The 12,824-nt window shown below is 41.4% G+C and overlaps 1 protein-coding gene across 1 annotated transcript in view; it reads left to right on the top strand.

The window, feature by feature from the left end:
- MOB2 (MOB kinase activator 2) overlaps positions 1–10,713 on the top strand; it is a 33,574-nt gene extending 22,861 nt beyond the window's left edge. The window contains exons 3-5 of the mRNA XM_074149470.1: positions 355–448; positions 7,719–7,843; positions 9,402–10,713. Of these exons, the coding sequence (XP_074005571.1) occupies positions 355–448; positions 7,719–7,843; positions 9,402–9,712 (530 nt within the window). The 3' untranslated portion in view covers positions 9,713–10,713. The remainder of the gene's footprint in view (positions 1–354; positions 449–7,718; positions 7,844–9,401) is intronic.
- Positions 10,714–12,824: the final 2,111 nt, after the last annotated feature.

The following is a 12,824-nucleotide window of genomic DNA, read 5'->3' as shown; positions in this document are numbered from 1 at the left end:
TAAGTCTGACTTCAAAAGAACGTAGCAAATGGTTTGCCTTCAGCTTGTAGTAGAGTATTCTACTGTAAAGGTGAGACTGATGACGGAGACACTTTCCAGTCTTGCTGCTTAGTGAGTAATAAGAGCTGATGCATCATGGTGCTTTCATCTTATATCAAAACAAGAGCTTTCATTCTATGTACCTCTTTGTTTTGCAGTTCATAATTAGACTAATTTAGCTAAATCATGTTTAAATTTATATGCAAGCTTAAGACTCTGAGGTTACTTCACTTGCTCTATTTAAATAATTGGAGGATAACCAGTGTCTGAAAGTATTTTACTTCTGAATATCTTTCTTTTGTGTTTATTTTTCAGCAACAACTTTCTTTCATCACATCAACTTACAGTATAGTACAATCTCAGAATTCTGTACAGGAGAGTCATGTCAGACCATGGCAGTGTGCAATACGTAAGTCGATATTTACAATTACAGGGTTTCCATGAAGTCTTCAAGAGTTGCTCGGGGGAGGATATTGGATTTGGATGGCACTGGGCAACTGTTTTACAGCAGATCTCTGCTTAGTGAGAATGTGGCAGCTGTACATCCTCTTCTCTCCCCTCAGTAGTGAAGGTTGGTAGAAATCTGTTTTTGTGGAGGATTAGAAGCATGCGAATCTGACTGTTCTGAGCTGGTTTTTTAAGGTCACATCAGAGAAGCAAATTACTATGTGTGTAGCCTGGGGGGAAAGGGGAAGAAGAGCGAGGCAAAGCTGTCCTTACTGGTAACAGTGCTGGGATTCCATAGAAGGCCAGGGAGGATAAACGAATTGCGAAAACCTCAGAGGGTGCTTTTGATAGCTGGAATGCTGACAGAGCACCAGGCTGCTTACAGATAACCTCTAGCCTGATGTGAGCCACTGGCTTTCTGCCTGAGCCCCTGGGTACAGAGGACACAAGTGGCAGCTTTGCAAAGACTAAGGAAAACGTTTTGGTTTGGCGCTTTCCCCCTGTAGGACTTAGTAGACTTTTTTTAACATTGACTAGCTGTCACTTGTGAAAGAAAGCTTTGTAGTTTTACTGTACATGGTGAATATAAGAAAAAGTTACCATAAACTTCTGCTCTTGATTAGCACAGTCCAACACGATAGAATATGAGATCCAGTCGAGTATGAATAAGTCTGTTGTGTGGTGGGTTTTTTTTCTCCAGCACATGTGTTGATAGTCCTTTTCTTCCCTCCTCTTGCATTTCCTGGGATTAATTTAGTTGAGGTGGATTTTAAAACAGAAGACTGAGCAGTTAATGTTATAGTACATCAAACAAACATCCCAGGGAATGTATGCAACACAATCAGAGCAATATATTGTATCTCTGACAATTATTACATAGTGCTTAGAAAGAAATCCTTGCTTAATGCACTGGGCTAACTTGAAATTAATATCAGGGGCTTTCTTTGAGAGCACTCTGAAGAATGCAAAGTGTATAGAGGATATTTGTGCATGTAGAAGTTGGAAAGATAACCGTCAGTAGAGAATTAAAGGCCATGCTAGGGACTTTGAAAGCAGGCTGGAACAGACAGTAATAAAACTTTGCTGGACCCAGATTTTATCAAAAGGAGAACAGCAGGTCTCTAAATGAGAAGTGATCATTAAGATGAGTATTTTGTTGACTCTTGCTCCCCGGCTTTCTCATGTTTTAATTTCTGATGTAGCACTGGCTGTCCAAAGGACTGAGTTTAACTGTTTATCCACTTGGCTGATGGGAAATAGTGGCTGAAAGGAGGTGGTGGTAGGGAACCTACGTAAGTGTTGCTCCATTCTGCTATAGCGAGTCTTAAACAAGAATTCTCTGTAAGCAATTTATGCTGCAGAATAAAGAAAGGAAGTGCCTGTAGGCGGCTCCAGCTGTAGTCTGTATTTCTTAGTGGTGAGGACCGATAGCAGAATGTTCCTATCCTTTGTTTTGGAAAACTGAAAAAATTGTGCTCTTTGGGAATAACAGGAAGCATGTCTACACTTGGGTGAAGCACTTGAAAAGGTTTAACTAAATCATAACAACTTAAGTATCTTCCTGTACTTGGGGGCAGTTGACTGGTTCATGTTTGCAAACTGTCAGCTGCATGTTTCATTCTTCTATCAAGTGTGCGGGTCTATAAGAAAACCACAGAGGTGAGATCACCAAGCTACACACCTCAATACAGTTCAGCTTTGAAGACCCTGTTCATAATTATGTTCTCCAAATATCTCTAATGACAATTTTGGATAATCTTTATATTTATCTTCTGCCTTTTTCTGCCTTTCCTACCTTTTCCCTTTTGGAAGATATGCCTAAATGGAACATGGAGAACTGCCTCAAAGATGTGCATTTGTTCATATCCAATGATAACTAGGACAAAGCCGTATGTCACTTGCCCCCCTCCCCCTCCCTTTTTTTTATTTAAAAAAACCTTACCCTAACACAATAATGTAAGGACATGGTTATTGTGTTGGAGAAACACCAGTTGATATGATTTTTTGTGCCTCTGACCTGTCTCCAGTATATAAAGAGTATCATCTAAACATTAGAGTCAGTTGCTGATTAACCTGATGGACACTCCAGATTTGACTTCTGTGCCTGTGATCTGTTTGGTCAGGGACTTTGGAATAAAACAGCATCTACCTGCATTAGATTGCTACAGAATTACAGTACCTTGGAATAAGGGTGCAGTTTGCCCTTTTTTTCAGTGCTGATTTCTGAACTATCTCAGTATGAAGGTCTGCATTCTGTTCCCCTCCTGTTTTCCCTGCCCAGTTCTCTAACAAAATAAACACCAGTTGCAGTTAAATAGTTGAAGTAAGGTTGTAGCATCTCAGAGAAGCTCCATCCAACTGACAAACTGCAGACAGATGCAGCTTTCAGCCCTCTGTCAGAGATATGAGATAGTGCAGCCAACTGCACACAATGAGGAAGAGAAATTGTGCATAGGGTTACTAAGAGACATCTGACCAAAACTTAGTCTCCTTGTAGAACAGATGGAAGCATTTGCTGGCAAGGTGGGATAATGCCAAGAGAAATACCAGAATGGCCAGTTATCTTCAAAATTCAGTGAGGGTGGCATGAATGTAACTTCAGGAATTACTTAATTTTGCTCATTAATATTTTTATCACTTGCTGTAAAGCAGGTACTATGTTTTTAACGGAGTATTTAGTATGCTTTATAGCTTATTATTACACAAACTAGCTTTAAAGCACCATAAGCTGTAAATTGGTTTTCTACCTGATATTTGGGCAGAAGTTCTCATAAGTGCTGAAGTGAGTGGGGTACTTAGAAGTGCTGTTTCCAACACTGAGATTACAGAACTTCTGAGGCAGAAACCAAGGATGGATGCAAACTTCTAGGCAGCCCACAAATAAGAGTGAAAGGTCTCATTTTGGTCCACTGAAGTCTGAATGAAAATATTCATACCATTATGAACCAGGAATTGATAATTCCTTAGCACTCGTTTTTTTCTAATCTTAGGATCTCTTTTCTTACGTCTACCTTGCCCTTAGTGTCTTTGCATATGGAGGGTATTTCCTTTTAGAAATCTTAACTCAAACTTGCATATTTTTGCATTTTCTTATATTTAAGTTCCCTGAGCTGTACGCTTCTACATGGTAGCTATGGTGGCTCCTTTCTCTTACCCCTGTCCCACATCTAAACATTTCTTTGCCTCTATCAAACCATCAAAGCCATTCCGAGTTGCTGACAAGCACTATGTTACTGCCCTTGCATTTGATGCAATTTGCTATTCTGCTTTCTTCATAACCCATCTTTTGGTATTTCTAGCAGGACTGTCTCTCCTTCCTTTCCAGACCACATACCTCCACAGCATTTGGCCTTTCTCTCCTTCCATAAGTTTTTATTATATACAGATGTAACTTCTGTTCTGCCATAGCTTATCTATGTCATCAACACAAACCCAGAATGTTTTAGAGGAAAAGGGATAAAATGTGTACTTGTGTTAAGATGCCGCACTGTGACTTTGTGACTTCATAGAATGGCAGAATCATAGAATGGTTTGGGTTGGAGGGGACCTTAAAGATTCCTTTAAAGGAACCTTAGAGAGTTCCACTCCCCGTGCCATGGGTAGGAACATCTTCCACTAGACCAAGTTGTTCAAAGCCCCATCCAGCCTGGCCTTGAACACTTCCTGGGATGGGGCAATATGTGTTACACTTTATTATTTGCATCATGGGCTTTTCTCTGTTAAGCCTATAATGATTTCTCCCTGGGATTTAGAATGGAGCTGTAAATTCCTCATGCTCTCCCTACTGGGGAAGTTCAAATCTGCCAGAATTTTATGTAGGAAATAAAATAATCAAAATCTGTATTACGTGAGCACTCTTCAAAAAGTGCCTTTAAGTGTTGTCATCTTGTCCTTTCTGCTTCCCATCCATTGCCTAATATGGGACTGTACTGTCACAGTGCCAGTGGTAGAATGCAGTTAGGCTTCTGTGCCCAACCGAGCCCTTCAATGGCCCCAACCTGCTTCCTATCTTGTTAATGGAGAAAACTCCAGCATGGGTGGGAGCTGCGTACCAGGTGTGAAATGTTCATGGCGTGTCAGGGGCTCCTCTCTTCCTCTAAGACCTGTGAAGGCTCTGTTCAGAGCTCTTGAAACATGAGGAAGACACATGATTCTAATCAACAGGACAATCCTTGCAGTTATCCCCTTACTCGTAATGATTCTTCTCTTGAATTCCTATTTTGCATAATTAGCCTAATTTTCAAGGACAGGCAAAAAGCGTATGCAGTGGGATGTTACAGCAGATTTATTAGCTTATATTTTCATGTAAGTGAACTTGTACAGTTGCCAAACTGTTTCTTTTAACTAAAATCCAATTATTCAGATTCATTTTTGCACCTAAGGGCAACTCGAAACTATGCTTTCTATCTTACAGTTGAGGATTTCTGCAGCATGAGAAAATTGCTGAGGTACAGACAGTCCAGCCTGCTTCTGCTTTTGGCAACAAGCATTGTGTTAAGACCCAAAATAAGCCTGAGTTGCCTAGAACTGTCTTGCTCCAACTTACTGGAGGACTAGACAAATGACGAGGCTTGTGTTTGTGCATTACATTGTATAATTCCTTATATGTGAATTGTATAAAGGAAGTAAGCAGTGATGAAGAACACAGTCTATGCCTAAGGACTCAAATTCAGCTTTTGATTACTGACATAGCTCTACAAAGAGCTTTTAACTCCTGTTTTCATCCCCTTGCTTACCTTTTATGCCCTTTTGCAGTCAATCCTGCTCTCTCTAGTAAACAACAGCGTGATCAAGCACCACATGCTGAAAATGAGCTAAAACTTCTTTATGGTGAGGGTGACAGAGCACTGGAACAGGCTGCCCAGGGAGCTCGTAGAGTCCCCTACACTGGAGATTTTCAAGACTCGCCTTGATGCAGTCCTGAGTAATGTGCTCTAGGCAATCCTGCTTTAGCAGGGAAGTTGGACTAGATGATCTGTAGAGGTCCCTTCTAACTCTGACAATTCCGTGATTCCGTGAAATGTCTGCAGAACTAGTACAGTTTCCCTTCCTATCTTAAAGTTTGAACTACTCGTTTCTGCAGCTTCCTCTTGTTTTCATATGGCTTGGGGCATGAACAGTGTCATAGAATGGTTAGAGTTGGAAGGGACCTTAAAGATCATGTAGTTCCAGCCCCCCTGCTGTGGGCGGGGACACCTCTTAGTAGACCAGGTTGCTCAAAGCCACATCCAACCTGGCCTTGAACACTTCCAGGGATGGGGCATCCACAACTTCTCTGGGCAACCTGTTCCAGTGTCTCACCACGCTCAGAGTAAACAATTTCTTCCTAACATCTAATCTAAATCTCACCTCTTTCAGTTTAAAACTGAAATTTTACCCCTCCCCTGATAAAAGAGTCCCTCTCCACCTTTTCTGTAGGACCCTTTAAAGTACTAGAAAGCTGCTAAAGGATCTCCCCAGAGTCTTCTCCAGGCTGACCCTGGAAAAGCTGAACCCAGCTCTCTCAGCCTGTCTTCACAGCTGAGGTGCTCCAGTTAGTGTCTTCACCTCACCACCCTCAGCTCCCTGAAGAATCTTACGGGGCAACAAAAACACACTGTGAATTAAAACTTTTTATTTGCTACTTAACGTTTTTCTTCAGTTGCTTCAGGACTGTTCTGCTGGTCAGTATATATAGAACTTCACTTTCCAAGTGGCATGTATAGATCCTTCCAGTTCAATGCAGTCTAGTCCTGTTAGGCACAGAAAAAACATTTAATCTTTATCTTCCATTAAAAAAAAAAAAAAAGATGTACAAAGGTGGCTAAACATCACACCGAAGTGGTATTTTGGCTAGGGCTACAGGGAGGCTTTAGTGATTTGCGTGAGCAATGTCAGATAACCGATCATTAGCCAACAGCAGCAAAGTTGGAGCTGAACAGACAGCTAAAAAATGTTATCCTGGCTTTATGGGCTCATGTGTTGGATGAGGTGTCTTTCTAGCCAAGTTCTGATGCTCAGACCACTTCCAGCCTTGCTTCCAAAGGCAGGCAGCAAATGCCACCTATGCTGTGCTCTGGGAAGACCAATACAATGGATTTCTTATCAGCCCCATAATGATACAGGGCTGCACCTGGAGCTCAGGCTGTTTGAAGGAAGAGTTCGGGACCTGGAACTCAATGCACCTCTAATGTGACATAGGCAATCCTTTATCTGTAAGACATTTCTCACTGAGTGTGCCTAATGCGATGGCTCCTGTTAACAGTTAGAGGTGCTTTAGTTAACCATGACTTAAAAGAAAAAAAAAAAAAAAAAAAAAAAAAAAAAAGAAGAAAGGAACAAACCTGCAGTGCTTTTGTAGCCTTTAGGTTCCTCTGTCAGGTGACAGATGACTGCAGTTAATCAAGGTGATTACAGCTAACTCATTGAAATATGGTTGCTTTTCAAGAGCCAGACAATATGCTAATGTCTCCTGTTCCTTAAGATTCAACAGATTCACTGGTGTTGTGGTGTTGAGTCAAATGTAAATTTAGATGTTTTGGGGAGTCTGTAACCAAAGGAGCAGAGTTCTAAGGCACACTGGTAGGGATGTGCAGAAGGGTCCTGAAAACTCTCCCCAAACTGGATTTTGGAACAGGATTTGTAGCACTTAAAAATGCTGCCAGTACTTCAAAGCATCAGCTTGAAAAAGCCGGTGTTTTGGAGCCACCTTCTGTCTGTTTAATAATATTACACTGCAATACTAATTTCATGGTTTTTGATGTTAAGCATCAGAAGATCACCAATCTATCACTATGCAATGCTGTTGCCCTTTAGAAATAGTTATATAATGCTTTCCTGTACAGTTCTACAGACTGCAAGTAAACCCTCAAGTCTGTCATCAGTAGGGAGTGATCACTGCCCCAGTAGAGCTCCTCTCCATGGAGGCCTGTCAGCAGGCTTTCTGTGCTTGGTACTACTACTAAATTGATAGGGAGAAACAAAATCAGCTAACAGAAACTCAGTGTTTTTGATGTAGAAAGATACCCTTAAGTGAATCTCTTCTGTAGCAGCTATGACGTATGTTGGTAATGTTGCAGCTGTTGTTATTTATTTAGTTATTTATTTAATATTTAATTTTAATTTTAATTTAATTTTATATTATTTATTTAGTTATTTATTTAATTTGTCTATTATTTAGACACTAACCTCTTAGAGGAGTGGAGCTGAGGAGCCAAGGTATAATGTGGTGACACTGTCAATTCTCTCCACAGACAGTACTACTGGTATGATGAGCGGGGAAAGAAGATCAAGTGCACTGCTCCTCAGTATGTTGACTTCGTCATGAGTTCAGTGCAGAAACTAGTGACAGATGAGGACGTCTTTCCAACAAAATACGGTACGTCTGCTTTTGGACAGGCGCTTCCTGCGGCTATTTGCAGATGCCATTAAGTAAGGTGAAAGTTAGTATTCAGCATATGCATTAATACCAGACAGCTTCTCACTCATTTGTTTCATTTTTTGGGGGGGTGTGTGGTTTTAAGTTTGGTTCATTCTTGCAGTAAGAAAGACTTGCACTCTTGGCATATGAATGAGGGCAAAAGGCTCACAGTCCTATCCCCTTGGCTTATATTTCACCATCAGTACATCTTTTTCTTCAAGCATTTTGAGATCTTCTAGCCTGTATTCAGAGAGGATAACAATTTGAAAACTGTCAGCCATGTATGTGTTCAATGCAGCCTGCTGCTAGTAAAATTTAACCTTGTTATTGTTTTATTATTTCCTTTAGACCCCTGATGCATTAAGGGGGAAATAAATTGGATTGCCAGGAATGTGGCTTATCTTCCTTGCCCCACCAGGCCTTGTTTCACAGATTGTTTGCAGCCTCCCTCCTCTTCCAAAGATTAAATAAGAATATGATTTTTAAGAACTGAAAAGCAATAGGAAAGTAATTTTAACCCAAATTTGTATCCTAACAAGATTGCTACATGGAATGCCTTTGGTTAAGAGGAAGAAGATAGAGACCTGAAGTTATGGTAGGTGGGCTTAATCGCAACTAAAAGCGGCTGGGGTCTTGAGCCGTTTTAACAGATAATAGGGGAAGTAGGACATTACAATATAGCAAACATTAAGCTAGTAACCTTTGCTTACAGGCATCTTGATCTGGAAAGAGGCAGTGTGTAGTAAGCCAGGTGCAGTTGACTTTTTTTAAATTTAAAATATGATGTTCAAGGGTAATGAGGGCCTTTCATGCAGGTGATTTGTCCATGTGGCCCAGGGGCACTTTAGACCAGTAACATACTTCATACTGTGCATCACACACAGGGTGGCAGGTGTTGCTTTTTGGCTTGCTTCAGTTTCACTTTCAGTCTTACCAAAGCAGTTGTCTTTTACTGTGCAGGCACAGTACTGCTCCAGCAAGCACCATTTCAACTGCACCTGATAGAAGGCAGCCAGTATATCCGTCCATTTCCTTTCTCATTTGATAGGATTTCAACAATGAAATGAGGAAAGTCATTACATACAGTCAATCAATCTGCTACACACTGCCTGTGTACCTTAGCTTCCATTTCAGGATCTGTGAATTGGTCTCCCAAGCATTACGTACTTTCAGGGGAAAAATCTGCTACTCCTGGACAAAGTAGATAAGATCCCAGATGAACCCGTCATTATTCTTACAGCCAGTAACAAAAAATGTTTGGTTTTAGAGAATGATTACACTTGCTTCCTGATTTGTGAACCCTTAGCATTTAAAACAACTTCAAATGAAAATGCTTAAAACCCCCTTAGGTTCTTCCCCTGAATTCCTATAAAAAGAACAAAAGGAGAGGATGATACAGGGCCCACAAGTTGTCTGCTGTATAAGGTGGGCTAATTGCTCAGCCCAAACAAATGCTGCTGTGGGGCTGAAAGTGAGCAGCTGGAGCTATCATGGTGTTTCCGTGTCTTCCTTTCAGGCAAGGAATTCCCAAACTCCTTTGAGTCCCTAGTGAAGAAGATCTGCAAGTACCTGTTCCATGTGCTGGCCCATATCTACTCCTCACACTTTAAGGAGACTTTGGCACTGGAGCTGCACGGACATTTAAACACACTCTACACACACTTTATCCTATTCATCAGGGAGTTCAACCTCGTGGACCCTAAAGAGACCACCATCATGGATGACCTCACAGAGGTCCTCTGCAGCAGCAGTGGGAGCAGCAGTAACGGGAGCGGCAACGGGAGCAGCAACAGCGCAGGAGCACAGAACCACGTGAAAGAGAGATGAGCCCTCCTACAAGATCAAAACTAACATTAAAAACAATATATATTCTGTGTGTATGTGTATGTATACATTCAGATATACATACAGACATATACAGCAATGAAAGCTGAAAGAAATTATGCTGCCACCACAGGACGTGTAGTCGTATGGGACTGTATGGAGCTTTGGTTTAATGCGCCACCTGGCGAGAAGTTGCACCAATTTTATTTTATTTTCTGTCCACTCCTCCTTTTACTTATTCAGACGGATGACGAGTGCTGTTTTTAGAGAAGAGCCAAGCTTAAGAGTGGGGCCACTCTTGGGTTTTGTTGGTTGGTTTTTCGTTTGGTTGGTTGGTTTTTTTGTTTTTCTTTCTTTGGTCTTGAGTGCAAGCCCTTTGTCTTTCTAGGATGGTGGTCCTGCCATTTAAAAAAAATATCTATTATATTGTAAGAAGTGACTTTTAATTTGAAGTGGCTTAAAATGCAGGTTTGTTTGGGGTGGTTTTTTCGGGGGTGGTTTTTTGGTTTGGTTTTACATAGACTGCCCCCTACCCTGCCAAAAACTCCCCAGTTGAGCGCATCTTGCCCTTTGTTAGCTTGGAATGGGAAGAAACTCCTGGCTTGACTAGAGTAGCAACTAGGGGCTTGCTACGTGCTGAAAGTGGGCATGATTCTCCAGTTGTCCGATCTACCTGGTCACAACACATGAACGTGCAAGAGGATCCACAAGCCTTTCTGCTTATTGCTCCTACAACATATATACTCTCTTCTCTGCTCCCCTGCCTCCTCTTTTCCCAGGCACACCTCTACAAATAAAAAGAGTAAGATCACTGGAGTCCAAACCCCATGTGCAAGAGCCACCACCATTTGCTTCCCATGGAACAGAGGCCCGGGGAGGGGGGAGAAGGGTACAATGAGTCAGTCACCGCCTGTGCTAGAAAGATGGCTGTTGGCATAAAATTATATTGTTGGCTTATTTTAGTTCATCTGTTCTATAATAATAAAAACAAATCTATCAGCCATAAGCTTTGTTTTTGTGTTCGCAGCGTCAAAAGTCAGTGGAATCCACCCATGTAGCTTCCCTTTCACCACTGAATGCTGTTGGCCCTGCTGACAATCAGGTTTATAAATAATTGTTTGTCTTCCACCTGGTAATCTTACAATTGTAATCAATTCCTTGCTCTTTCTGGTAGTGCTAGGAACCTCCTCCCCAGGTAATCTGAAGATAAGCAACACTTGGAAAGGAGCAAATTTCCTGCTTCTACATACTCAAATTCTGCAAATGCAGTGGGCATCTGGATATTTCACAGCAAATAGTGTATCACAGTATCTGCAGATACAATATCAATACAATGCTGTATCTGGACAGTGATATTACTCTTTCCTTCACATTTCCACTGAATTCTCGCAGGCAGCATTTCCAGTTGGGAAAAAGCCAAATTTTGCTTGCAATTGTGTTTCTATCAAACCTGTGGCAGCTTCTGAGAATTGTTTGTTACTGGTTTTGGTCATTCTCTGGAGGTATATACATCATTAATAACTGACCTGGCATGAATCCTAGAAGGTTTTTCTCAATGAGATCTGTAACTGTAGAAAGGAGAGCAAGTGCAAAGAAAAAAGAGAAAGAAGAGCACAAGCAAGTTGGGGGGTGGGGGAAAAGCATGATCAAGAGAGGAGGAAAAAAAGAGAAGCAGCACAAGCAAGAAAAAAGCTTGTGAAGCGTGTAAGAGCAACAACAAAGGAAGAAAAACGTGAAAGTGAGAAAGAGGCATAAAAGTGAGAAAAAAAAAAGAGCAAAAAGGCACGAGCATGGGAGAAAGGAAGTAGAGGAGCAAGTGAGAGAAAAGGACCTCAAACTTTGTGAACCCAGCCTTGTCCTTGTGTTGTTTGTTTCCAAATTGTGGGTACCATGTGAACAGACAGAACTTACAGACAGATGTGCTGGAGTCTCTCTGACCTGCTCATCTGGGTGCTGTCTCCTAACTTGTCCTCCTCCTACAGCCTCCATAGCCAGATGAGTATTCCCATTCAGTCTCCATGCTGATGTGAGCCTTTCCATTAAAATTCCCTACACTAATGTCTGAAGGGAAAACCAGAGGTCAGCAGAAGCTATCATCAGACCAGCGCTATTATTTGTAAGGCCCCTGTGCTACTTACAATGACAGCATATAGAGTTTACAGTAAGAAAGTAATAGCAAGGACAACCCAAAGCCAAGTATTTTTGTTAATGTTATCTACTTGTAAAAATGCATTGTAGTCTTAATTCTGAAAGAGCGTTTAGAAATTATACACATTTGGGAAAGGTTTGACTTGAACAAGAAGCAGTTTAACTCTCTATGGAAAGACTGACTTCCTATCTACAGCTCTTTAATTTTCAGATCACAGTGCTGTATCTACATCAAATGCAAGGGTGACTAGACCTTAGCCCCCCATAGAACTGACAGACCCTCGTAGGAAGGCTGGGAACCCATGTGTTGATGCAAAGCAGCAAACCATTAATTCAGCTACCAGAACAGTGAAGTACCACATTACTTCTAGAAGAGCCTGCTGTTGTTCATGGCAGCTGTCCCAGGTTTACTCTGCAGGCATTCGATAGTCCTGAAAGCATAGAAGCTTCATCTAGCAGGGTAATCTTTTTATATTTTACAAGCAGTTAAAAAGAACACAAATAATGAATCCTATTTTAGTGTAGCCTATCTTGTTGGGTTTAGCAGTGGGAATAAGGAAAACACTGAAATAGTGCCAACAGTACTGTTCTTGTCAGAAGTAAATGTTACTGTAGCACGCAGCCTCAAGACATCCAAGCATATTTCAGAGGTTACTGAATTATGCTGTAGTAACATAAAATACAGAAGGGCCATTAAGTCTTCAGCCTCTGCTTGGTTGGTGCCACTGAAGCCTGTCAGTGACCTTCTATGCTTGCAGCGTGTCACTGACTATCCACACTGTAAGCACCGAGCCCTAATCCTCTTGTATCTAGAAGACAGGCTTAGGTCTTCTGACACTGAGGAAATTATCATATTGCTGCTTTAAATGTGTTTTGTAAATTGCTTAAAGCACTGTCAGAACAACAGAGGGACCTTAATTACATACACCGCATTCAACTGCCCCAATCCCCCACCTTTCTTGCGCTG

This window comes from Numenius arquata, chromosome 6 (genome assembly GCF_964106895.1).
Source record: "Numenius arquata chromosome 6, bNumArq3.hap1.1, whole genome shotgun sequence".
NCBI classification, from domain to species: Eukaryota; Metazoa; Chordata; class Aves; order Charadriiformes; family Scolopacidae; genus Numenius; species Numenius arquata.
The sequence above is the reverse complement of the archived record's forward strand: the minus strand, read 5'-3'. Positions and strand labels throughout refer to the sequence as shown.